Source organism: Dermacentor andersoni, chromosome 7, assembly GCF_023375885.2.
Source record: "Dermacentor andersoni chromosome 7, qqDerAnde1_hic_scaffold, whole genome shotgun sequence".
Taxonomy (NCBI): domain Eukaryota; kingdom Metazoa; phylum Arthropoda; class Arachnida; order Ixodida; family Ixodidae; genus Dermacentor; species Dermacentor andersoni.
The window spans coordinates 53,213,937-53,241,559 of NC_092820.1; the positions used below are offsets into that span (position 1 = coordinate 53,213,937).

Here is a 27,623-nt window from a genome sequence, read left to right on the forward strand (position 1 = left end):
TATTAATTGCCGGTAAGTGTTTGAATCGCGTTAACAAGGCGCCACGCGTCGCATTGGCGAAAACAACCCAGACGTTGGCATGGTGTACCACAAAATTACTGCGCCATCCATTCTAGCACACTGCCAGGGCGCTAGGCCAGATTTGGCTATCACGGGGCTACCGCACCCCAACCGAGCAAACTGGAAGCGTAACGCGATACCGGCGCAAACGTTGAGGATGTCACGCTGCGACATAGCGCGCATAGTTTTCGCTTCTGCGCCGACCTTTCAAGCGTCCGCGGCGGCGTTGAATGAAACTATAAGTAAAAACAACAGAGAGACGAAACAAGCTAGAGCTCTGATAACATTCCAGATTGCGGGAGGAAGCTGTGACTGTTGTACTTCTCAAATTCTTGGAACTGTGAGCGGAAGACGAAAGCTCCGGACAGAGACAGCGGCAGATAACAAGTCGCGCCTATGCAGTCGAGGCTTGTATCTATAGCGGGTGGCTGCGACTTGTCAAGATGACTCAGGCCGTGTCAAACTGGGGGGCGTGCTCTGCGGAAGCTTCTTTTTTTTTACGCAAGTAGCACAGCGAACGCATGTTGGCTATTTTTTCTTGAACCGGTGGTAATTTCACCCACTACTGAAACGGCGAGCGTGGAAACGGTCTTCGCTGCCAATATTTCATGGTAGTTCTTGCTAGTTGAGAAAGCTCTTGCGGTGACAGCAAGGAAGTTGCGCGTTTTTCTAAAGAATTAGGTTCTTCGCTCTTCTAATCTAGGTTACAACCTCAGGCGAATGTACGATATCAAAATAAGAGCTTCGCTAGACTCGAAGACGGATTGCTGCAGAGGAGCCTCTCATATCACCCTCTCGACTTGTGCAGGGGAGCTCTGACAAGCTAGAGTGGATTGCGACCCCACTCTCCTTACCCATAGGTCAAAAGTATTGGGTTTTTTTCAAGTCCCTGCGAAGCAAGTTACGAACATTGCCACAAGCCGCTCTCCGAGAAAAGCATCGCAAACGGATGAAGAAAAGCGAGTCGCATTGGTTAGGCCTTGGAAACACGGCGCGAAAGGCTCAAGAAAAAGAGGCCACGTACGACTTCTGAAATGTGGCTGCTGGCGTGCTGTGTGGTTGTGCTTCCTGGCATCGTCCACAGCGCCAGCCTCCCAGGCGGCTTTTACAGGAGGAGAGTCGACGCCGACCCGATCTACAAACAGATGGCCCACTTCGCTATAGCACAGCACACTGCTGACCACGAGTACTTTGACACGGTGCTGGACCTCTTTCAGGTGGACGTCCAGGTAAGCGATGGCAGCTTTTAGTTCCCGGCGAGGGTGGATATGAGGACGTAGTAGCGCTGTTGACACTTCCGGTGCAAAATATTGTGGCACTGCGCTTTTGAAGTGCACAGACTATTATGGAACGTATTATGATCAGTGATTAGGTTATACTCTATTAGGTGTATTTAACATTTTTTCAATAGGTACATAATTTAAACTCTTAAGTTTTACGTGTCAAATCCACGATCTTATCATCAGGCACGTTGAAGTTTGTGGCTCCGGAATTTTGACTACCTGGGGTTCTTTAACGAGCATCCAAATCTAGCTACAAATGCGTTTGTTTGCGTTTCGCCCCCCTCAAAATGCAGTCGCCACCTCCATTCCCACCTGCCCCAGGTGGGAGGGGAGAGGATGTTACAAAAAACAGCCACAATACAGTCAGTAAACTACAAAAGTTAATCGCTTATTTCTTTTTGTAATGGTCTGAATCGCAACTCCTATGAAAAGTTGAAAATTCAAGAAACTTGAAAGTTCCTAATGGTGCACAAAAGCAAGTGCAGCCTAAACCTCAGGGTAAGTTACGCTTCTTGTGCAGAACGGCGACTTGAAAAGCACTGGATTGCCTTTGAAGAAAGTAGGCTCCCTACCTGAAGCATTGAAAGAAAAGTTTCTGCCTGAAGCATTCAAAGAAAAGTTTGCTTCTAGAAACTTTCCAATCCAAACAGTCGAGTACAGGGGCCATTCAAATTTCTCCGATGTCCACGGCTCGGACTCTGCAATTGCTATGCTAATCTAGAACTTGTACAAATATCGTGACCACTCTGCTTATAACTTTCTACACCCATGGCGACTATCCTTATATTATAGGAAGGTAATGTCCGCATGTGAAAGTTGCCTCATTATTTTTTTAGAAATGAGAACGCCTTTTTGTCTTTAAGCTAATACACGAACCAGGCGTGAAAAATAAGGTATACGAAAAGGTTATCATTAAGATTGGTGGCTTTTTTGTGTGCTACCTTCGAACGCATAAATATTAAGAGCATCAAAGCAAACTACATTGCAAAAGTTGTCATAGAAGGAAAATATTTTAGGGTAGTTTTAAATTCGGACGTATAAATAATAAGGAGCATGAAAGCAAACTACGTTGCACAAGTTATCCTAAAATGAAAATATTTTTGGGTCGTTTTAAAATTATTTGCTCACTAGAGCGCAATTTCCCAGCAATAATATATTCGCCATGTTTCTATGCCACGAACGGTTTCCGATGGCACTCAATGTTTATTGTCAATGCGTTCACAGATTTGACAATTTTTAAGAGAACGAGAAAGGGAACTACTGTTGGAGTAACAAAACCTATGTTAATTAGCAGCTGTTGCTTATCTCGAGCCCAATATCCTGCGATGTCCGTACAGAGCTGCTGAATCCATGGCTCAAACTCACGTAGGACCTTCATCGCTAACCTATAAGTACCCAGTATTCTTTTGGAAATAGAGCACCATTCTTATTCGAAAATAAATAAAGAATGAGCGTACTGTTTTTCTTAACGAGCTATTTTACTAATAAGGGTCCTGCTAAAATGACCACGTTGTAGCTCTTTCTCAGCTGTACAATCGACACGCGTTGTCTTACGGAGTGAATCCTCAACGACACAAGCGCACTTTTCAAACCTAGACCTCCCATCACCGAACCGGCTTTATGTTTACTGTATATCGTCGGTCACTAATCTATTTGCCATGTGTATCGCCCAATTTAAGGAAGTTATCACATAGCAAACAGTGTCCTGTGAGAACTGATTTATTTTTTACAAGTCGTAGTATTTGCTTCTTCAGGAAAATGTTGATGCCCGAGTTTAAGAAAAGCATGCCGCAAATGATAAATGCGTAACATTGCATTTATATATTTGTGACATCGGAATTTAATGAATGCAGGTGTATTTTATAAAGTGCGCCTGACATTTATTTATGCGATAAATGTTTTCTTCTCTTAGAATCTTATATACAGTTTTTTTACAAACATTTCGATATATGTTCTTTCTTTTTGGCTGCAAAATATTCAAAAGCAGGTACTAAGAGAGAATGAAAAGCACATATAGATTAATATTTTTCTTGTCACTTCATTTCTTGCCACAGACCGAAATGAGAATGCTGTTGTGTTTACATTCAATAAATAGCGAACAGTCTTCAAGCAAAGTTAGATAATCAAATGCAATTCAGATAGCTTTTGAAAATAATAAATATTGCGAGAACTTTTTGCAACACTTCAATGCAAATTGCGAAGTAAAGAAAACAGAAAATGACTAAGGTGCTTTGCATTTCTATGGCAGAAAAGATGAGCTACGGAGTCACGGAGTCGCCATGTATCGGAAGTGCCTCCCTTGCGTAGCATGAGGGATCACGCGGCGCTCTCCTCATAAGTTTCGCTTACGGCACTCAATAAAAACACCACGCGGCAGCCCTCCTGGACATTTATGTAGGTACTCTTAAAACGAGGGAAGTTTTTGACTGTCGATATAATAATCTCGGGCAAACTGAAAACAGAATCGTTCCGAGACGCTATCTCTTTACCGAATACGTACACTGAACGCCACTGCGAGCGGTCGTAGCGATGGAGTCTCCTGAACCGGCTTCTCGCGTGAAAGGTAGGGAAACGCTTAGAGCACACTTATTCTTATAGTAGGCTGTCTGTATAACCAAATGGGGCATAACAGAATGAAGCCTCAATGCAGCGATCGCAAGGGTTCGCAGCGACCGACGGCGCGTCTGCATGCATGCCCGCGCACAATGTTTTGCTTTCGCTGTGAGCGCGTGTTCCCACCGTGCCGTGAGCTTTAGGCCGCCGCATATGAGCATTTGACAGCACACTAGCAACCATTGTTGCGTGGACGCTATCAGAACTGTTCAAAAATAATTTCGTTATAGAATTCGACGCCTACGGAGACTGTTATGTGGCGTCGCGACGATTCAATCTTTTTTTGCCTTCAAAATTCTTGGACATTTCAATATTATTTCTCAAGCTGCGTCGCAGTGTATGTTTATCGGTCTTCTCGGCGTGCGATTTCCCTCTGATTTTTTTTCGCAATCAAGTGCATTAATTCGTAACACAAACATGATCATATGCCATGCCTTTCTTTAATGTTCGTCTTACCGCTGCTTTTCCGTTCCAGTGAACATGCCAGTATCTAGCATCAACAAGTTCATAGACCAAACCGTCATGACATTTGCCGGGAAGCGGGCGCGGGCGAGCGTCTCAGTGCGCGTTTTCTGCTACTCACCGAACATCGCGCTGCCGGCGCCGTAGCAGAAATCTTTCTCGCGTGTGTGCTTGCCGCGTACCCAAGTTGTAGCCGATGGCTGTCTGCCGGTTCTGTTTCACCAGCCAAGCTTCATGCAGTTCCTTGCCTTGCGGCTACGTGTGAATAAGGCTGACACCCGGATCCGTTGCGTACATCCGGCACTGCGGCGCCGAGCAGTAGCCTACCATGCTGCACGCTTCCAAAGGCAGCCACTACCTATTATGGTACTTTCAAGTGTTGTTAAGCAGACACGCAAGCCGGCAAAGCCTCACCACTTAATCAGAACCGCGGCACAGGTGGGACGTTAAAGTTTTGTTTACAGCTCGCTTCGGCGCTTACGAAGCAGCCGACGCTGGCGCCAGCTTTTCCAGTGGTAGAGCTCGCCCCCAATAGGTAAGCATCATATCATATTCGGTGAGAGATTACTAAGAAATAGGTCGCCGAGCGAATTATGCAAGAGGACAAAACCGCAAGAAGTTGAGTGTGGTCGATAAAAATGACATCATTATGTCGAACTGCAAATACCAATGAACCGAATCGGGCAGGCTTCGTACATGTACGCGTCCATTTATTCTAACATAACTCAGCTTCATTGGCATCAGTTACTATAAGAGCCTTATTGTACAACACAAAATCCCTTTTCTGCTACCTACCAAAATTACTTATGAGGCAGGTAATCACTTAAGACATTCCGCAAATTAAGAGTGATTCCCACCAAAATATTAATTTTGCCATCAGAAGCATAAGCAGGCCTACATAATATCTGATTATAGCATTCTAAGGTATGGTTTTCGTTATTCGAAGTGCCAAACTGTGTCATACCATGCAGAACTGACATCGTGCTTCCCTTTCATAAAGGCGCTATGCACTTTAAAAACAGCCCTCTCGCATTGCTTGGATAAATAAAGGGCAAAAAAGAAGAATTATAGGGCGAAAAGACATTACGCTACCCAAGATTTAAAAAAGATATGGTCGGTAGAATCTTCTGGGGCCCACTGCCACAGCCTTCGAGTAGAGAAAAGAAAAAAAAAACTGTCGTTCTGTCACAGGGATGCGGTTTTCGGTACATTGCACAACGCTGGGCGGATTGCCCATTAATTTTCTGTGCATATGCCGCATAACGAAACTTCCGTCAGCCTTTCATTAAATGCAACGCTTTCGCAAGTAAGCATTTGGGCGAAAAAAAAAGAAAAACTACGCACTAGCATTTGCATGCGATCGGGAAAAAAACGCATTCACAGCCGATAAGAGCAGCAACTCCCACTGACGCACAGTATATCAAATGCGGCTGTCACAGCATTTGGGGTCGATAACACTGCGAGCAAAGGTAACTCAAGTGTGGGACAGAAGCATCTGTCAGTGGATCGCTTGTGCTGAGTACAAAAAAAAAATGTCTGCGCTAGATAATAAGAGACAAGAAGAAGGCCTTTCGTCGCGTCCCACACAGCGCAACTCCGTTAAGTAAGGTAACAGAGAGCTTTAGACTAGAGTACGTAAGCCGCCAATCGTACGAAAGAACTCAAAGCGAGCACAACAGAACGCGAAGGGCTAACAATGGAGTTTGCGTCCCCCAATCTAAAGCTCTCTAGTGGCGACTGTCGCGGGCAACGAGAGCGCCCTTGCGGGATGCTTGCGAGAAAACACTATGCCACCCTTGCTTTGTAAACTGACCAGCTCGCAGCAGGGCAGGTGCCGCGGTACTAAACGTACCGCCACAGGGCAACATGTGTAACATCTTTACCTGTTGTGAATCTGCTGCGGAGAAGTAACCATTGTCCAGCTGCCGCTACTTATGTTATTCTTTCTCTCCACACACACACACACACACACACACACACACACACACACACACACACACACACACACACACACACACGCGCACACACACACACACACACACACACACACACACACACACACACATATATATATATATATATATATATATAGAGAGAGCGAGAGAGAGAGCGCTGTCACGTGGCCTTTTTAAAAACTTTGCGGTCTTGCATTTTTCCCGAATAAAAACGGACACGCTAAGTCTGTCTCGTTGGAAATGCCTAGTTTAGGCAATATTTGTGGAGCTCCACTACTTTCCTATTGACGCCGGAACATTTCTAGCTATATTTAAAGAGTAAATAATTTATCTCGGCTAATTACTCAAAAAGAAGACGAGCAAGAAAATGGTAGTGTTAGTTTAGATAAACGCTAACAACATCCACGGGATTTCTGTGCTGAAGAACGCATAGGCTTTTTCAAGATCTTGGCCCAAGTTAGCTGGGACACCCCGTATGTTATTTCATGTGTGTGTGTGTGTGTGTGTGTGCGTGCGTGCGTGTGTGCGTGCGTGCGTGCGTGCGTGTGTGTGTGTGCGTGTGTGTGCGTGTGTGTGTGTGTGTGTGTGTGTGTGTGTGTGTGTGTGTGTGTGTGTGTGTGTGTGTGTGTGTGTGTGTGTGTGTGTGTGTGTGTGTGTGTGTGTGTGTGTGTGTGTGTGTGTGTGTGTGTGTGTGTGTGTGTGTGTGTGTGTGTGTGTGTGTGTGTGTGTGTGTGTGTGTGTGTGTGTGTGTGTGTGTGTGTGTGTGTGTCGGTGAACGTTTTCGGCGTATTTTCACCGTTCTGAGGTCATCGTTCGGTGCAAGCTAGGTCGCCTGTATTCAAAAATTCTTCAATGTGCTCACCGGTTTTATACTAAAAGTTTGTCTTTTTACATTGCACGCACGATGCGAATACTCATGTGCACATTATTCTACGTGGACTCCCGCGATTATCCTAGAATGTAATATAGTAAGGCGTGTTTAAAGGGACACTAAAGGTTAATATTAAGTCAACGTGGACTGTTGAAATACCATCCCAGAAACCTCGAAACGCTTCTTTCGTGCGAAGAAGATACTTATTTTAAGAGAAAATTCGTTCTGAAGCGTCCGCGTACCTCTAGCGCCGTTCAAATCACCCGCCCTCCGATCGAGGAGTATTGAAGTCAGGGTTTCATAGTGAGGTTTTGCCGTCGGTGAGTAAAACGGCTTCCGCAGACGGTGCTACGGCTTTTCTGCACAAAACGCAAACGCGCGGCCAGAAACAGAGCCAAGACAGAGCCGAAAGTAGCGCGAAAGCGGAACTATGGTGGCTAACGGAAGGGCAAGCGTGCGACGATAAGCTGGTTCTTTATTTTATGGCGCCAACTTCGACGCTCGTTGCAATGAATGACCCTGACAGCGACACATTGGCTCGCGATGCTGGGCTCGAGTTCAGTGATTTAAGCACTGATGAACGTGACCTGCTGCTGAGCGCTCGCGCTGCCGGCGTCGTTGCGTACTACTACGACGGCGGCCTGCTTTGAAAGGCATTCCACGCGACTTCAGTAAAGTCGGCGTTGAACTCGTAATCCTCTAGACGAAACTGCAGCGAGCACACTACGTGATTTTTCGGCTCTTTGCCAGCGCGCTGTGGCAGAAGTACGGCACTTATCCACTTCGAATGGAGAGGTTCACTCGTTGGCACACAGTGATAAGTAACGTTGGATTCGCTGCTGCAACTGCCCTTGGCCAAGTTCCGCGGACCGTTCGCGCATCCCACGACATCACATGAACATGGCATTCTCGCTGCTTGTTCCAAATGCAAGTTTCGCGAGCCAGCAGGACCACCGCAGCACGACGCGATCAAGAAACAACTGAAACTCCAAAGCGCACGCGGCGCCATGTCAAGCGCGCAGAGTCGAGCGAAAACGAAACCTTTCGATCATCCATACTACTCAAGGGTAACGTCAAAATGTTATTTTTTCTTAGAATTGAATAGAAGTAGGCACGTAGCATTTTCTTCCGTCTTATAATCTAATGAAATGATCTTTTTAATACGAGTAGTTGAGTACTAGTGACATAAATTATGATGAGGAGTGCTTTCGTCATCGGGCTAGTACCGGAATGTCGCTGGGGGGTCTCAAATCGTGTCATGCATTTACCTCAATTTCTCGGTTACTAAAGCTCTGTTCGCGATTATATTGACGCCTTAGACGCTCTAGGGCAGTGCTTTATCACCTTAACTTGAATTTATGGTAACCTTTAGTGTCCCTTTAAAGAGCCAGTGGACTTCTCTAGAATTCTGATTTTATGCTATGTATCCCAGGCAACTTGTGCCAAACTTAACATCCTAAGTCCCCTTATACAACACATTGCAGATTGCCTGCAATTCTTTTTTCAAAGTTCGCTACAACGCTAATACTTTGAATATTCTTGCTCGATGTGAATTCCGGTGAAGGTGGAACTGTATGAAAGTGCTTTGCTGATATTCTTGTCATCGGCATTCGAGAAATTTCACACCAAATTGATCTCGTCCGCTGCGTTGTCACAGAAAGTGGAAAGCAACCTTGAAATGTGTTTCAAATTCTTTGAGATTGTGTGAAGATATAGGATCCAACACCAAATGGCAATGTACTGCACATATAGTCATTTCCATCACTGCGTTTAGGCAAAGAGATCGTTCTTACCATAACAAAGATGAGCAGACGGTTACTTCGGCCACGTGCTCGTACATGGAAATGCAGCTTTTGGCATCTAACCGTGGTATTTAAATTTACAAATATGTATTTCACGTTTGTGACATACCAGTAGGCAATAAAAAGCCGCTTGAAAGATTTTGTCCCATAGCTGCATTCGTGTCTCTGGAGGTTAAATAAACACAAGGTCGGGTCTAGTTGGAAAGACCCAAGATAAAGTACGCCTTCACTTGGAGCAAGTCAGACTACATTTTGGACTCCGCCTTATAACACAAACTTATTATTTAATGAAGCGCTCAAATATTATATTCACTGCAAAAGTGTCCAAGAGCACATTTAAACCATCCTGGAAAATTCCTGATCCAGCTTGCTTTTACTTAGCAAAAGCTAGCTGAATTATCTGTTTTCGCGAAAAGCTATTGATCAATAGGCACTTGATAAATATTTCTTGCTAGCCTGATAAAAATTCCATGCATCAGGAAAGAGTGTCGCGGGATTTCTTCGCAGGATTTCTTTCAGGTTAGAAGAAAAAAGGAACATCAGATTTCGGCAATGTCCTTTGTACTATGACTTCTGTGTACGCATTTACTGCCACAATAGCACTCTCACATAGTATTTTGTTTGTTTTTGTTGGTTGCTGACTTCTTCCAGAAATAATAATGGCGTCCGCCTATCATGCGGAATTGGAAGAGACCCCTTACATTAGGACTGTTTTTAAGGAGGGAAGGGCTTGGTTTTACAAATGTGTGGAATTTAAAGTAGCGATGAAAAATTTTTCTACTATTACAAATTAGTTGAGACAGTACGGGAAGGGCCGAGTGGAATAGATAGCTTACAACACTTTCTTATTTCTATTTAACGTACCCTCCTTTCTGTATGACATAGTAATGAAAATTCTAAAGGTCGAACTACATGCATGGGCATACATTGCATTCTGAGACTCCCCTTGTTTAATTAGGCTGTATTTATTAAGTTGAAATAGATGATTTCATAGGTCTTTTATTCGCTAACGTTCTTCCAAGCGCTTATGCTAACCTTTTTCTTTATTCGCGATGGCTGAACATTTTGCGATTCAAGTACACTTGATTCAGGTCGTCTTTACACATCGTGTTAATTTTGCCGATGTTTTGTGAAACGCTAAATTTTTTTGTTTCCATCTTGAAGTAGGAGAACGTCCAATCAGGTGCATGGTATTCGTCTATGCCTGCGAAGAAGACGTGAAAAAAATAATATCGTTGTGTTTACACGAGCTATGTTAGTATTTATCTTTTTTGATTTGATGGGAATCACGCGTTTATCGTGACAACACCTTCAAAATACGCCACGGGAATATTCACGTCACTTCATACACCAAGTGTTTCAATGGTGTCGAAGCCTTCAGCAAATTATTCTATAATAGACGCGTCGTCAGCATGATTGAAATCGTGAAATGTAATAAGAACTAAGGATGGTTTAGAAAGAATGCACGGAATGGAAAAAAAGCAAAGCCTCATTCTTAAAGAAAGATTGTTGAACGCGAAGCTTTCCCCCAATGCAAACTGAATCAAAGACAACGTCCAAAGCCGATGACCACACAACGAACTCAGGAAATGCTTAGCTACCCGATGCTATGCATATGTGATGTCATTGCTTGTTTAGGATTGTGTTTTTTGAACGTTGAAATTGAATGAAGACACATTTCGCTAAGTTGCATAGCCTTCAGTTTAGATCATGTAGCCGTTGATTACACGCACACACTCACACTTTCACGGACTACTCTACACTTGCACAGTATCGCCTTGTAATCGCTGTTGCACATGGCCAGAGGCTCGGCCATCCTAACGTGACGCAGCCTGCTTGCAAACACGAGATCAATGCAGGAACGGTGTTGCGTTGTGGGGGTCGGTATCGTCTTCAAGTTCAACGAATAGCGATCTAGCATGAAACTCTCGATCCATTTGCCGTGCTCTTACGCCACATCGATGTTAAGGTCACCACGCATGAGGATCGGCATACTATGTAGCTTTATGGGCTTCATAGTTTCTGCCAGGTAGGTTTCCGTGTCCCAAAGAGACGTGTTCTGTCTGATGTACAAGCTGACGATCATAAGACCCGTAGGCATCTCGACTGCACAAGCATCTCCCACATGGTTTCTGCGTGCCGTTGCCGATACACGGCATCGGCCTTAAGGGCATGATGTCGCTTGCGATTACGTTCGCGTACGGCAGCCTTCTCTTCTGCCGTGCGCTGCACCAATGGCCTACCCATGGTGACGGCCGGGAAGGCATTACGTGACGCGCGTAATGCAATGCAGATATATACAGTTCGTCTGGGTAGCGTGGCGTACAACCACCTTTCTTTAAGAGAATGGCTCTTTTCTTTTGCTTAAGACGAGCATGTGTTCACGCGCACTCAATTGCTGCCTTCGATAAGCAGGGAAGCTCAGTTAATAGCGACATGTGTGGTGCCATGCCTAGCAGATGCAACTTGCGTTTCTATCAACTACCCCCAGGGCTAGTTCACCCTGCGGCTAATTACACGCTTCACGCAGAGACGCCAAGCACAGCTGCACGTAATCATGGTTTCACGGGTAGTGGGTTCACAATATACACCGCAAGGTGTTTGAACCCGCCACCTCCAATATTCGAAGGAAGAAGCGTTCATAATTTGCGTTTCTAGTGAACTTTGTGCGCATGTGCTACTCTTGCTGAGCTCGTCGCTTGGCGCCGTTATTAGGCACTGAATGGCCGGCCAGTCGACGCTCGCGTGGTACTGCGACTATAAACTGTCGTGTTCTACGCATATGTGTAAGTTGGCTTTCCTGCAGTGCGTTTTTTACGCTCAAGGACAAATGAGTGAGACGTAGAAAGCTTTGCTTTAAAACAGCCTTGTAATCAGCAATGCCCCCTACCACTTTCCAAATATAATCATTCGCGGCAATGTTCCAGCTAAGATGATCTCCAGAAAAGCCATCTGCCTGGTAGGCTTTCAAACGATCCGAGTAAGCCCCAAATACAAGCTCAAATTTATCTTTTTTATCGACAGTGGCATCCCGACCACACGTTGATAAAGAGGGCCAATGAATGCTAATTGCGGTGAAATCACCAAAACAGATAAAGTTGGAAGGAGCTAGGTTAAGCTTGTGCATGCACGTTTCGATGGCTTGTAGTCAGTCCACCAATGTTCCCGAGGGGGGCGGGGGGAGGCCATTCGAAGCGCCGATTACAATATGCACTTTTTCTAAGTTCCAAGTAAAGTATCTAGCGGAGCTGGGAAAATGCTCAACCTCAGATCGGATAGAAGCAGAAGGGCGACGGAGCCCCCGTTGCTATTTTGTCTGTCCGTCCCAATTGCGATACATTGCCCAGTGGAGGGCATTCCGACTAAAAACCCTCATTGTGCATGGTATCCAACGTCGCTTACAGCGCATACATAGACGAGGGACAAAAAAGGACGATGAAGACAAGCGCTACCCGTACCCAAACCTTGCCTCATTGTGCAGCCATGTTTCTGTGACGGAAACTACATGAGGACAGTACTAGTGAATAAGACCCAAGAATGCAGGAAATTTATTGATGATACTGCGTGCATAAATATCGAGCAAACGGAGGTAATCAAGCGATCTGGAAGCTGGTCAAACTTGGGATGATGGTGAGACAGTATGGTTGCTAGCATCGGCACGGTTGATAACTAAAGGCACAGATGGGGAGCGATAAAAATGATTGGATGATTTCGCCATTGAATTATACGCATGATCTCAGTGATAGCGAACCTTATCACTAAAGGCATGATCGTAGCGAAGTTTTACAATAGAACGTTTTTCACGAAATGGACTGAAAGCTTCCCAGGATTTTGTGCGAACAAGTCGCACATTTGTAGGCATGTCATCGGTGAATTGCGCAATTGGGATTTTCTAGTTTAGAGGCATTTTTAAAGATCAGAAATTTGTCCTTGAAATTTCAGATCTTCATTATGACCTAGCGCCCATGCCCTTCCCGAGCCCGACCAAGCTTTTGACACTGCTCAATAGACGGAAATTGCATCATTAGTGTCTCAGAAAATAGCCGTGAAAGAGGAGCTCGTAGTGTTTGATTAGCTTCACCAGTCGGTTAATCAGTACCGTGCAGAATTATATTCAGTCTAAAAAAGTTTACACCCCCATTTGGGGTGTATATTTGCCACGCAACAGTAATCGTCATCTGTCTTGCCCGCATTTTCTTTCTTGAAAACGCTGCGCTCGTTACTTTCCTGTCGAGAATGCTCTGTCATGCTGATAACGCGCATACCGTTCGTGACTTGGAAGTACCGGGCTCGCAGCGTTAAAGAAAAGAGATGCGGTCAAGACGGATGACGATTATTGTTGTGTGGCAAATATACACACCAAAGGGTGTAACTGTTCTTAGAGTCTTGTTTCGACTGGACCAGTTTTCTAATTAATCACTCTTGGAAAGTAGCCGTGTCACAGTCGTCAAAATCGAAGCTACCTCTGCCTGTGGTTTGGTGCCCAGGTCGGTGACCACAGGGGCATTATCCGCTGCAGTCATGCGTTTTGTCTGAGTTTTCGAGAAGAAATAGACTTGTGGTTGTTTTGACAGAGACAAAAAGAAATAGACTTGTGGTTGTTTTGACAGAGACAAACTTCAATTTCACCATTTTGCGTGACAAGCTTGTTCACTGTGGCTGCTAATTCCTGAATTGTATTTTGCACCTAATCAGCCACAGCGCTAGAGATCGAGAATGAAGAGAATGAAGAAAAAAATGATTACGGAGTAGCTAGACGGCTTTCAAATGCCTCGAAGCGAAAGTGAACGGGTGTCTTAAGATCTGCAGTACATTGCAGCGTTTGCTTCTGGCAAGCTAGCACCTGAGTAAACTTATCACCAACATTGCTCTACGAGCGTTCTAAGCGTTCCGCCTTTTTCGACATGTTCTGAGAAGTTAAATCTCTAACAGTTTTACAGTGTTTCATTGTTCCCCTTCACCACAATGAGAGATTATGTACAACAATTAAAGTGTGTGTTAAGGAAGCTTACCACGAACGAAAAAGAAACGCGGAACTTCATGGACAAAGTCTCACAAAGGCGTAAACATACACGCTGCGGACACGCGTTCGGCGGTGTCTCTTCGCTGACATTTATTTGCCGAATGAAAAAAAGAAAAGAAATATTTTCTAGCCGTTTTTTTAGGTTCTCTTGCCGTATCTATAAATTGTTTGCAATTTCGTGTTGGCTATCATTTGCGGGTTTCCTTAATCCAGAAATTGTAAGGTTGCATTAATCTTTTCTTTCCAAAATATCTGCACAATGGCTGACATGTTTCAAACTATGTCAGCAACTTGCTTCCGTTAACTTAAGCCGTGTTTATCACTTACTTTTTCGCTCCCTTACAAATTGTTTTCCAAATCTACTGCCTATAAATGTAGCTAAATTTCTTTTCCAGAGCTATTCAACAAGCTACATGCATTGTAACTACGATGCATATATTCCGCCGCACTGGTGATTTACAGAAAATGCCGAACCTATGTGCCCAACACGCTTTTGGCACGCAATCACAGTGTCTTTACCTTGAAACCTTCACCTGTGCCACCAGTGTGTAACTCAATTCAAACAGAACAATTTGTAACACATCGATAGCCATATAGCGTGGATGCCTAAATGTTGTATGTTCAGTATCATGTTGCATAATATAGCTTTTTTTGTTGTTGAGGCAGCCACGTATCCCTCAGCTTCTGTATGATTGACGACTTGCGTTGCTTGATGGAAATTAACTTATATAAAATGGAATGGTCCTGTTTCAGAGCGCCGCCGGCTTCAACTACCGGCTTAAGTTCACTACGGCGGAATCCACTTGTCGAGGAGAGGAGACATACAGCCCAGACACGTGCCCGCCCAAGGCAAAGGAGGTACCTTTATTGAACTGCAATTTCGTTATCTGCATGCTACCATAGCACCAGAAATGGCAAATATAAATTGGTATGACCTCATAACAATTACAATAATTTTGAAAGAGTAGTGAAAAATTTGAGCAGGCAGAAAATTACATTAATTCTCCTGAAACAATTCATACATTTTGGGTTTGCTTTGAAGCGTTGAAAATGATCAGCCCGAACAGCTTCAGTTTGTACCCCGCTTGCTGTGCAAAAAATTTCCGTTCTTTCTGAAAGTATAATGACATGGAATAGCACATTTTGCCACGGATGCGAAGGATACGTCATTTGTGTACTTCAATATTTTTCTGCATATACATTTTTCGAATAGCGTAAGCATTGACAGTTAGAGGTCTCACATATATAAATAGACATTATAGCACATGCTTGGCACATTATATCGTTCGGCGTCTCATTTATGGTACGCTGAAGTAGCCTTCTTTTAGCGTTTGAATACGTAGTGTTTAAATATGCTAAGCAAAATGATGCTAAACAACGGTGGACACGTCGCACCCGTTTTCGTTTGAATTGCCGTGAGGGCCACACGCTTCCGCTCGTTAATTGCTCGCAAAGGCTACACTCAGCTTTCGCGCCTCTTGTAAAGTGACATGAATGCCACAGTTTGAGCGGGTAGCCAGCAAAAAGTTCGGAGATCATACCGAAAGTCTGGGGTCAGTTGACCTGACTGAGATTGCTGGGCACCAGAAAGGTACTTTTGGTCACACATTTTCTTATATACTAGCTTGGAGAAGTTTCCCGCCAGACAACACATTAGCCAGGCCCATTCGTCGTTTTCTTTTTTGTCTGCGTCTGTGTGCGTGTTTCGATATTTTGGACGATAGTTTAATAGTTTGGCTCGAGGTCCTGTGCTCTATAAGGTTCCGCACCATCCTTACTTTCATTACACGGAGATCATGAAACGACATAGGAACGCCGGAGCGCGTGGTCTGATAGCATTTCCGGGTTTTCGACAGTGCGGTTTCCCAAGTAATAGACATCAGTCTTAAAGGGCCCTGCACCAGGTCTGGCCATTTTGCGCTGACAAGCGCCGTGCATACAATGCGCGCTAGCGATCGTGTCTGCTAAGTATTGCATGGCTACGCGCCGCGGAAAGAGGTGAAATTTCAAACCGAACGCCGTTAGCCCATCTCTTCTTGGGGGGTGCACTCCCAGCCAGAGTGGCGACGCGTATCACACAGGTGCGCCTACGTAAATGGCAGTGCTAGATGTCGCTCATAGCGGCACGTGATTTCGAGAATGATTTAAGGCAACATATGTTATCTGTGTAACCTGGGGCCTCAGCAGACAGGTTAAAGTTTAGAAAAATATTAAAGCACACAAACGGTATGCTTGCGTGTTTTTGTTTTACCTCGAACCGCAGCAAGAGAGATGTCCTTAAGTTCCTTGTGCTTGCTCCCAAGTCGTACAGTTGCGCGCGCAGACAACGAAACTTTGTCGTTTTCTACCGTGTTCCAGTGCGCGATCATGTTTTGTGATGCGCTTGTGTCTGCCTCAGTATTCGTGTAGCACTGACTTATACCGCTATTCAGCCGTTCCCTTGCACAGCGCGCAAAATCGTGAGCTACTCGGAACCAGACAAACGCAACAGTTCGCGCACGACCCCTTCATCCCAAGTGCACCGGGCAGCAAAGAAAGGAGAAAAAAAATGAAGGTGGGGCCCATGACGTACGCATCATGTGATCCTGACGCTCTGGTATGGGAGAACGCAGGGACGTAATTTCACTTGCGAAGCCCAGACGTGGAAAATGTAGAGAGTGACTCTGTTGGCAGTGGCGTTCGCCTACTGAAATCATGGGTTTGCGGCATAGAGATATTAACATCTTGGCTATTTTTGAACGAATCTGAAAAATTCATGCGGCAGAACGCTCTGTAGCGGGAACGTAACAACTTCCAGCGTATAACTGAAATTTGCTTTATGGCGTGGTGAGGGGTCCTTTAAGGCCAAACTACCCGTAAGCTATAGCCGGCGTGCCTACGCATGCGCAGAGAGTGCAGGAGAGATCATACGCGTCTAGCGCGGCGCAAGCACGGATACCCTGTCCAGTGAACTTGTTAAGTGCAACCTGGTTCTGGCTACAACAGAATTATTATAACCTGCTCTACAGAAAAAGCTTCCCATAGCACCATGCATTGAAATCGGCAACAGCAAGGGCACCACCATGTTGCTACTCTGTGCAGGCCTGCTGGCGGAGACAACGAGATGCGATTCAGGCGAGACGCACAGTCAACGGGATCTCATGCCTGCCTCAGAACAGTGCCTCCACTAGTCTAGGCGGCTGCAAATTCATCCTTTCAGGCTATCGGAATTTAACACGAAAGCTTTATAACCATCCGATATTTGTAGAAAATATATAAATTGAACTTGACGTGTTCTCCATGCGTACAGGGGCGTCCTCTGCTAGCGGGAACACGGGAGCCCGTGGCAGCGCTGGGAGGAGTGCCGCCACCGATGTCGCGTGCAGTGTTGCTGCGCAGGCGGAATCAAAGCGATAGGAACAGCGCCCGACGTGTCGTCTGCTACAATTCTTCCCTCCGCTGGTCTCGCTCGCACTGCTTCTAATTTTGCATTGACATGTTCTCAGCAGAAATTAAATTTTGTAACGAAATTGTGATTCACACGACAGGATAGATTGTTGATCCAGCCACCGCATGAACATGACCTCGCTGAGAGCCGCCGAATGACGCCACATTAAAAAATACCAGGGACTATGGGCTGCCAGCGTCTGTTGCTGCAGCCCAAAGTCGTCACAGTTTTCCCCGGACTATACCGGCTATCCGTGCTGTCATGTAAATGGAGTCTAAAAGCCAGATCGTCAACGTGCCATCATTCTTCTTTATGCGAAAATGATAAAAAGTGCAGCTGCATCTGCATTGCTGAGAATGAGGAAGCACTAGCGCGCACTAACTCTTCGCAGACTAAGTGGGCGTCTGGAACATAATGAAAGACACACTGGCGTAATCGGAATGATGGTGTTTTTTGATAAGGTGCTGTTCTTGGAACACTTTATAAAGAACTGCCGCGATTTTCGCCACTTCATTTCTTTGTAGGGATTCGCTGCGCAATGGCTAGAGTGCCAGAGGAAAGACGCTGCGCAAGAATTGCCGACGCTGATGCGGCCAGATATTAGGCAGGAGCTGCTGTCATTTTCCTGGAACACAAAAACTGGTGGTGTCAATTCTTTAATGTCTCACTCTGTCCTGCCCCGCTAGAATGTGGCACGATTGTCAAGAGCAATGAAATCCAGCGCTAATCGCATCAGGGGCCCAAACAACGCAAAGTGGATACATCATTCTGCATGGGCCGTATTCTCGGGCGATTACTCGCAAGGATTCCTGAGATGTCGCAAGACTCGGAACTGGACGGGCCCAAGTGTGCGGTCAACGGCGCACTTAGTGGTGTAAGAAGATAGCCAACTTGGCGCGGTGCTAAAAACGGTGTCGGCATAGACGCGGACGCATCCGGTGCCAAATCACGCAAAATCGCACTAAAGTAAAAATATTCACGTAAGTGATCACCCAACAGTATCGCCCCAGCTGTTTGCCACACTGCATACGAGAAAGCGTTTGATTCAATCGAAACCTCCGCAGCCATGGAGGCATTACGGAATCAGGGCGTAGACGAGCCGTATGTAAAACTACTGAAAGATATCTATAGCGGCTGCACAGCCACCGTAGTCCTCCATAAAGAAAGCAACAAAACCCCAATAAAGAAAGGCGTCAGGCCTGGAGATACGATCTCTCCAATGCTATTCACAGCGTGTGTACAGGAGGTATTCAGAGACCTGGATTTGGAAGAATTGGGGATAAGAGTTAATGGAAAATACCTTAGGAACTTGAGGTTCGCCGATATTGCCTTGCTTAGTAACTCAGGGGCCAACTGCAATGCATGCTCACTGACCTGGAGAGGCAAAGCAGAAGGGTGGGTCTAAAAATTAATCTTCTGAAAACGAATTTTTAACGAATTTAACGAATTTAACCATTTTAAACGAATTTGTCTCGGAAGAGAACAGCAGTTTACGATAGGTAGCGATGCACTGGAAATGGTAAGGAAATACATATACTTAGGGCAGGTAGTGACCGTGGATCCGGATCATGAGACTGAAATAATCAGAAGAATAAGAATGGGCTGGGGTGCGCTTGGCAGGCATTCTCAGATCACGAACAGCAGGTTGCCATTATGCTTCAAGAGAAAAGCGTATAATAGCTGTGTCTTACCAGTACTCACCTACGGGGCAGACACCTGGAGGCTTACGAAAAGGGTTCTACTTAAATTGAGGACGAGGCAACGAGCTATGGAGAGAAGAAGGATAGGTGTAACGTTAAGGGATAAGAAAAGAGCAGATTGGGTGAGGGAACAAACGCGAGGTAATGACATCTTAGTTGAAATCAAGAAAAAGAAATGGACATGGGCAGGACATGCAATCAGGAGGGAATATAACCGATGATCATTAAGGGTTACGCACTGGATTCCAAGGAAAGGGAAGCGTAGCAGGAGGTGGCAGAAAGTTAGGTGGGCGCCTGAGATAAAAAAGTTTGCAGGGACAACATGGTCACAATTAGTACATGACCGGGGTAGTTGGAGAAGTATGGGAGAGGCCTTTGCCCTGCAGTGGGCGTAACCAGACTGATGATGATGATGATGATGATGATGATGATGATGATGATGATAATGATGTCCGCAGAGACGGATGGCTGCTCTGATTGTTGCCCAAGTGGATTAACCACGGTGGCAGCCGTAGTACTCGTAATGGGATGACTTACATTTATTTTCGAATAAATTCAATGTACGAGTTGGTAAATTGACATTTTTTTCACAAAGCTATAAAAGAAATTAAAATGTTTCTTAGCAAAGGAAATTATCATGGAAGTATTGATCGCATTCCAAATTCTGTGTGCCTGCATGACAAATGTGCCCGCATACATTTGGCGCTTGCATGAATACTCAGAGCCACAAGTTGCGCTCGATCTAACAAACGCATGCGTGGTGAAAGTAGCAAGAGAAAGGAATCGCACCAGACGGCGCACAGGGTTCTCCGCCTTTAACTTTGACTGCGCCTGCGCCGCAAGGTTAGACGAGGGGCCGGCGGTGGCGCTACGCGGACTGTTGCCACGGGCTCTCCTCTGTTGCCGCTAGCGGCGGCTGCGCCTACGCTTTCAACATGTAAATGCATGTTTTAGTATATTTTTAGAAATATATTTCGCGTTAATGAGTCGTAGCAACATGGCGGCGTCCTTGCTCTTGCCTCTTTTCTCCATCAATTTTTGCTCTAGAGTTAGTATACTAACTCTACGCTGGCTGCATCGTGGTTCCATGCGCGTGTCTACGCAGTTACTGCGTTGTACAATCAGCACTGAGTGTGGCAGATTGATGTCATGCGAGACTGTGCTTTTTGTGTACTTTTTGCTCTGATCTCACGGCTCTAAAGATGAACAAACTGCGTTTCCTAATATTTAAGAATTTCGCAGCACTGCCAAAGCAAAGTACGGGACGTTGTCTCTCAAAAATCTATCAGTTAGCCACGGTACATGCGCTCTTGCGCGATTTTCTCGTAGATGCAAAGCGCCACGTCTCATGAGGGGCGGAAAATGCGAGGCGGGCCTGCATGAACTATTGCGCACCGGCAAGCGTTCCTTTAGTTTCGCCTTTAGGGCTAGTAATGAACTTTATGCAAATAAATACAAATCATACAGAGTGCCGAAATGCTATCCGGCAACATGCAGCGGTTTTGGCATTTCTTTTCATTTCCACAGTATGCATTCTCATCATGCATTAAACAAAGTATGATTTTTTTTGTTCTAGCTCAAAAACTAGTAAAATACTCTCAGCGTAAAGTACATAGGCAGACCACATATAACTGCGCTCACAGTACTGTTAGACATTTGTAAGGGTAGTGTAAAATAATACTATAAACTGCAGTGACTCGGACGGTCTCAAACGAAAACGGAACGAGTTGAAATACTGGCCAACTGTGGCCAACTAAGAAGACAGGACGCCTTTGCCGCTTTGGTCCATTTGCTTCATCTTCTTAAGCGTAGTGCTCTTACTTTCTACGGATATGAATCGCCTTTTATAGTATATGCTATTCAGGCCACATTGGAAAATAAGTACTCACTCAAATGCGTGACTAGATAGAGACGCTGCTTCAAAATAAGGTGCCTCCTTTACGCCTACCCGCCGTGGTTGCTCGGTGGCTATGGTGTTGGGCTGCTGAGCACGAGGTCGCGGGATCGAATCCCGGCCACGGCGGCCGCATTTCGATGGGGGCGAAATGCGAAAACACCCGTGTACTTAGATTTAGGTGCACGTTAAAGAACCCCAGGTGGTCGAAATTTCCGGAGTCCTCCACTACGACGTGCCTCATAATCAGGAAGTGGTTTTGGCACGTAAAACCCCATAATTTAATTTTTTTTTTCCTTTACGCCAAGCCTAATTATTAGTAGTTTGACTATTACTTATTTCGCCAGCCTGTGTTTCTTCTGACGGAATTAAAGTGTGGTTTCCTTGTTGCTTCCAGGTGAAGGAAGTCTGCACGGCATTCGTCTTCTTTGTCCCGTGGGTCGGAAATCGCTCTCTTCGTTCAATTAACTGCGAGCCTCCTGATAGGCGATTTTAGTTGCAATCAAGGGTCACACCATGATGGTAACACCATTGAGAATGATATTACGCAGGCATGATGCTAGTCTCTCATCAGATACCGAACCTCAGCGTAAGAGGTTTGGTTCTATCAGGCTTAGACAGTTTTATGAACCATACTGCTGTTCTTGGGCCACGGAATTTCGCAGACATATCTATGAAATATTTTATATGGCGGTAAGAACAGTACGTGTTATTCTGATTCCTTTACGCACGTGGTTATTTTTATTTGGTTTGCTAAAATACATCCCTTTTTTTTTATTCATTTCTCTTGTCCGAACCAGCCTATTTGAACTTTCGCGTTAGCCATGGCTGCTTTCTTTTTTGTTTCGCTGGTGACATTTTTGATTATTTCTTGAATTTTTTACCTCTATATATGGTTGCAATAAGCCTCATGGCAGTTATGGTTCATGCGTTTGGTTTCCTCCAGGCTTGACATGGATATTGGCTACGTTTTCTTTGGAGAGAAAATATTATGTACATATTGTGGCTCTTATGCAATAAAGTCTGTCTCATTTCATGTAAATCCTTCCCTGTCCTTTTTCCTTTCTTTTTTTCCCTCTAGGTAATAACACTAATAAATCACGGACCGATGTGCGCCGAAGGAAAGTTCATATTTTGTTATTTTGGTTATTACGTGTGTCATGCAACATTTACATATAATGCAATTATTATCAGCTTTGATTTAATAAACGTTCTTCAGCACTGTACCATTATCGTTGTTCAAATTAGATTTCTTTCGACGCCTTTCTGAAATGATTTGCGATATCCTTTATCGCCATCGTCAGGAAGGATGGCCTAAAACAAAGTTTAAGTTTTCCGTAAAAGTAATTACCGTTCGCTGAAGGCTGGTTTACCGGGGACATAAGCATGAGCAGCCAGGTGGTGGCACCGTATTCTGGCACAGTGTTTCATTAAATGTGGCTAGCATTCTTACGCTGCTTCACAAACTTTCGAGGTTCGTCTGTCTGTGTATACGTATGTGTCTCTCTCACAGTTTTCGCACCACCTTGGATCCCTATCATTCAGAAGCCAACAAACAAAGACATCAAAGCAAACACAGGGGAAAATACTTGTACCTACTAATTGAATTAAGTAAATGATAAAGTAAAGGCTATAAAAGTGTACGAAAAGACTTACCGCAGGTGGGGAACAATTCCACGTCTTCGCATTACGCGTGCAATGCTCTAACCAATTGAGCTACCGCGGAGCTGTTTCTCCATCCACTTCGATATTTATGTGTTACTACTAGAACTAATCTTCGGAGTGTTAGCCAGCGCCATCACACACAATCCTTGGCGGCGGATGTGAAGCAACCTTTCTGCCGTAGGCGTCACAGGTAGGTGATCTTTCTGGGTGATGGCGACTGGTTGATAAACCAGCACATGCTCCCTGAAGGCAACACTGTTACCGGATTCGAGACCCTCGTTATGTAAGAACAAGAAGAAAAGGGGTTAACCGAGGGGGCCGATTTTTATTATTTATATTGTTACGTAGGAAGACGCAGACGAAAAGCTATATATAAGTATATTCACAAGGAAATACGCTGCACTTAGCCAAGAGGCAACAGCCCGCGCTAGCCTCTAACCGTCGTCGTCTTCTTGACACTGCTCGCCTCTTCGTCATCGCAAATACTGTTCCGTAGCACTACCCCCGGCGGTAAAAGCGCCATCCCGGAGCGACTAAAGGCCGGACTCGGAAGCAGTATAGTAGGCCTTGAGCCGACTGACGTGGCCGACATCACTAGATGCCAGAGTACAGGACGAGGTCAAACGCACAGGAGCAATTTCGTACGTCGCAGGCGTCAGCTGGCGCAGCACGCGGTAGGGCCCTGTGTGTCGTAAAGGAGCTTCTCTGAAAGTCTGACGTGACGAGAGAGCGACCACAGGAGCACGAGCGTACCAGGCAAAAACTGTACGTCATGGTGGCGGGTGTTCTACTGATGCTGCTGAGTGGTTTGCGAGGCCGTCAGCCGAGTACGGGCAAGCTGGCGCGCATGGTCGGCGAGGGCGATGGCGTCGCACGCATACTCGCTTGTTGAGATCGCAGCAGGAGGAAGTGCCGTGTCTAGAGGCAAGGTCGGTTCGCGACCGTACAGTCGATAAAATGGAGAAAATCCAGCGCTGTCGTGCCGGGAAGAATTATACGCCAATGTGACGTAAGGAAGGGCAATGGCTCAGTCGTGGTGGTCCTTAGAAACGTACTTGGACAGCATATCGGTAGGAGTACGGTTTAACCGTTCTGTCAGGCCATTGGTTGAGGATGGTATGAGGTAGTCAGCTTGTGTTGAATGGACCAGGAACGCACAATGTCGGCGATAACTTTCGAGAGGAAGTTACGACTATGGTCAGTAAGAAGCTGTCGCGGCGCGCCATGAACCAATATAATGTCACGCAAGGGAAAGTCCGCGATGACAGTGACGCAACTGGTAGGAAGAGCCGACGTGATAGCGTATCGGGTGGCGTAATCAGTTGCGACGGCTATCCATTGTTCTCAAAGGATGACGTGGGAAGGGACAGAAAGGTCTAATCCAACATGAAAGAATGGTTCCACAGGGACGGTCATCGGCTGCAGATGACCGGCAGGTAGCGCCTGAGGTGTTTTCCCACGCTGGCAGGGATCACAGGCAGCAACATAGCGTCGGACAAGATGTCCTGCAGTGGGTGCGTCATGCATCTCAAAGAGCACAGTCTGTCGTAGCTGTTTTGGCACGACAAGAAGATCAGAGCCGTCAGGGAGGAAGTACCTTCGGTAGAGAACGCCACCCTGGAGGACATATCGGCGAACGGATGCGTCGGTAGGTGTAGAGCGCTGACGCTCGATAAGTGCTCGCAGCGATAGGTCTCGATACTGCTCATCGGCGATGTTAGCGAAGGCAGACACAGAGAAAATGCCGTTGGCGGTACTATTATCGGCGTCGTCAGGCTCGTCTACCGGGTAGCGAGACAGGCAGTCAGCGTCCTTGTGTAGTTGGCGAGATTTGTAGGTGACAGAATACGAATATTCTTGGAGGCTTAAGGCCCAACGACCCAGTCTTCCTGTAGGTTCTTTCGGTGAGCATAACCAGCAAAGCGTGTGATGGTCTGGGACAACGGAAAAGGGTCGGCCATATAAGTATGGGCGGAACTTCGCAACCGCCCAAACTAGGGCCATACACTCACGCTCATTGATGGAATAGTTGCACTCCGCGGGTGAGAGGAGCCTGCTGGCCGAAGCGATAACACGGTCGTGGCCGCACTGGTATTGTGCCAGTACTGAGCCAATTCCGTGACCGCTGACATCAGTACGGACTTCGGTAGGCGCAGAAGGATCGAAATGGGCCAGAACGGGAGGCGTAGTGAGAAGGTCGATTAGATGCTGGAATGCAGAGTCCTCGTTCTCGCCCCACCGGAAAGGGGTGTCTTTTTCAAAAGCTTGGTTAGTGGTCGTGGTATGGTCGGGAAATTTTTCACGAAACGGTGGAAGTACGAACAACGGCAGATGAAGCTGCGCACATCCTTAGCACACTTCGGAACAGGAAAGTTCGTAACAGCATGGATCTTGCCTGGGTCTGGTTGCACTCCATTCGCGTCAACGAGATGTCCAAGGTCGGTAATCTGGCGACGGCCGAATTGACACTTCAGTGCGTGGAGTTGCAGACCGGCTCGATGAAAAACATCTAGGAGTGCTGAGAGGCGCTCGAGGTGCGCAGCGGACGTTGGGGAGAATACGATAACGTCGTCCAAGTAGTACACGCACGTGGACCATTTGAAACCGTGAAGAAGGGAGTCCATCATGCATTCAAAAGTGGCAGGAGCATTACATAGACCGAAAGGCATAACTAATTGATAAAGACAGTCGGCAGTTACAAAAGCAGTCTTCTCGCGGTCGAGACCGTCCACGGCAATCTGCTAGTAGTCGGAGCGAAGGTCAATAAAGGAGAAATAGCGAGCGCCCTGGAATCAATCCGAGGTAGGGGATAGATGTCCTTTTTGGTAACCCTGTTAAGGTGCCGAAAATCCACGCAAAAGCGCCATGAGCCATCCTTCTTTTTCACCAGTACAACAGGTGACCGCCCATGGACTACATGGCGGTTCAATAATGTTCTTGGCAAGCATTTTGCTAACTTTGGAGTGAATAACTTGACGCTCAACTGATGACACTCGATACGGGCGGCGATGAATAGGAGGGGCATCGCCGGTGTTAATGCGATGTTTAACAGCTGTAGTTTGGGCCAAGGGACGATCGTTAAAGTCAAAAATTTTGTGGTAGGAAAAGGGAATGCGGTAGAGCTCACGAGCGTGCTCGGACGGCCTGCCGGGCGATATTATCTTCTGTAAGTCGGCGATGGGACAAGTTGCCGACTGCGATGGTAGAGGAGGATCGGCTGAATTACCGTCTACTGCAATAGATGCTACTGAGTGATCCTCGAATGAGCAAATCTGGGCCAGATACATCCCGCGTGGCAGCACTTGTGTCGTCAAGCCAAAATTGACCACTGGCAGGCAGATGCGATTCGCCGTAATAGATAAAACTGTAGGAGGTACTGTGATTCCGTGTGTAAGGAGGACGTCTTCCAGAGGAGCCGCGATGTATTGACCGTCGAGGACTGGCGGGGATGACACTAAGTCAACGTAGGTCAGTGCCGAAGGTGGGAAGCGAGCGAAGTCGACGGAACTGAGGCGACTAGGGTGTGGTTCAGCGGGATCCGGAACGGGCAGGTCAAGGCAGAGAGTACTGGCGGAACAACCGATGAGAGCAGAATGTGCGGAGAGGAAGTCTAAACCGTGGATGATGTCGTGGGGACAGTGGGGACAATGACTGTGAATAGCACGATAGTGGAGCGATCGGCGAGAGAGACGCGGGCGGCACACATACTGATTACGGGGGCTGTTCCGCCATCGGCGACAGGCACAACAGGCGTCGTTGTGGGCGTGATTATTTTCTTCAGCCGGTTACGAAGGTCAGCGTTCATTACCGACAAATGCGCCCCAGTATCTATAAGAGCGGACACAGAAACACCGTCTACTTGCACGTCAAGAAGGTTCAGATGAGTGGGCAACGTCAGTAGAGGTTTTTGCGGCGTAGGGAGCAATGCAGCGTTATCTCGAGGCGCTGCATCATCTAGTTTTCCGGCTGGGAGCGGCGTCTGAAAGGAGTCGGCGAATAGGAGCGACGAGGCTGGGGAGAGCGAGATTGTCGTCGTTGGGGTGAATGCGAACGAGAATAGGGGTGGTTCGGCGCAGGAGAATCAGTGGCGGCATTATCGGAGCGTGCGGCATAGGGACGAAAAGGGCCACTTGGGGGGCGAGAGTAGGCGGTATAAGTAGACTGGGTCGGGGAACTCCAGTGACTGCGACAGTGCCGAGAAATGTGCCCGATTCGATGACAGTGAAAACAAATGGGCTTGTCGTCAGCAGTGCGCCATTCAGATGGGTTGTGTAAACGTGGTGGGTAACAAGATGCGGGACGGGGTGGAATCGAAGAAGGCGGTTGGGTATCAGGGCGATGGGCCGAGCAGATGATGTGAAGACTCATGTTTGCGAAGCCCTGGCGGACAACTGCCTGCATCAAGAAAAACTTGACTGCAGATGCGTTGGAGGGGCTGGAATCGAAGGCAGCCGGAGAGGCGGCCTCGATCTCACGCCGGACGATCCTGGTAACATCGGCAGTGTTGTTGGGAAGAGGAGCCTCGGCACAGGAAGATGTCGCTGGAGTGTTGGGCAGACAGGCAAACTGCTGGTCAATACGTCGGCTTTTAGCGAGTTCCATGCAGCGGCACTCTTTTATAACTGCATCCACCGTCGCGACGTTGTTGAAAACGAGCAAGTGGAAGGCGTCATCGGCAATGCCTTTGAGGATGTGGGAAACCTTGTTTGACTCAATCATGTGTGCGTCCAATTTGGGGCACTGAGCCAAGACGTCCTGAATGTACGTGACGTAGGGCTCTGTTGACGTCTGCACAAGGCTGGAAAGCACCTTCCGCGCGGCAAGTTGGTGACCGTAGGGGTTGCCGAACAAGTCTCGGAGCTTATGCT

General features: G+C 46.5%; 1 protein-coding gene across 1 annotated transcript; it reads left to right on the forward strand.

Annotated features, from left to right (window-relative positions):
• Positions 1–468: 468 nt before the first annotated feature.
• On the forward strand, positions 469–22,132 carry LOC126534437 (cystatin-2-like). Its single transcript, XM_050181714.3, has 3 exons — positions 469–1,289; positions 14,823–14,927; positions 21,488–22,132. Exons 1-3 carry the CDS (start codon positions 1,095–1,097, stop codon positions 21,584–21,586), a joined length of 399 nt encoding a protein of 132 aa, XP_050037671.2. The 5' UTR covers positions 469–1,094; the 3' UTR covers positions 21,587–22,132.
• The last annotated feature ends 5,491 nt before the right edge of the window (positions 22,133–27,623 follow it).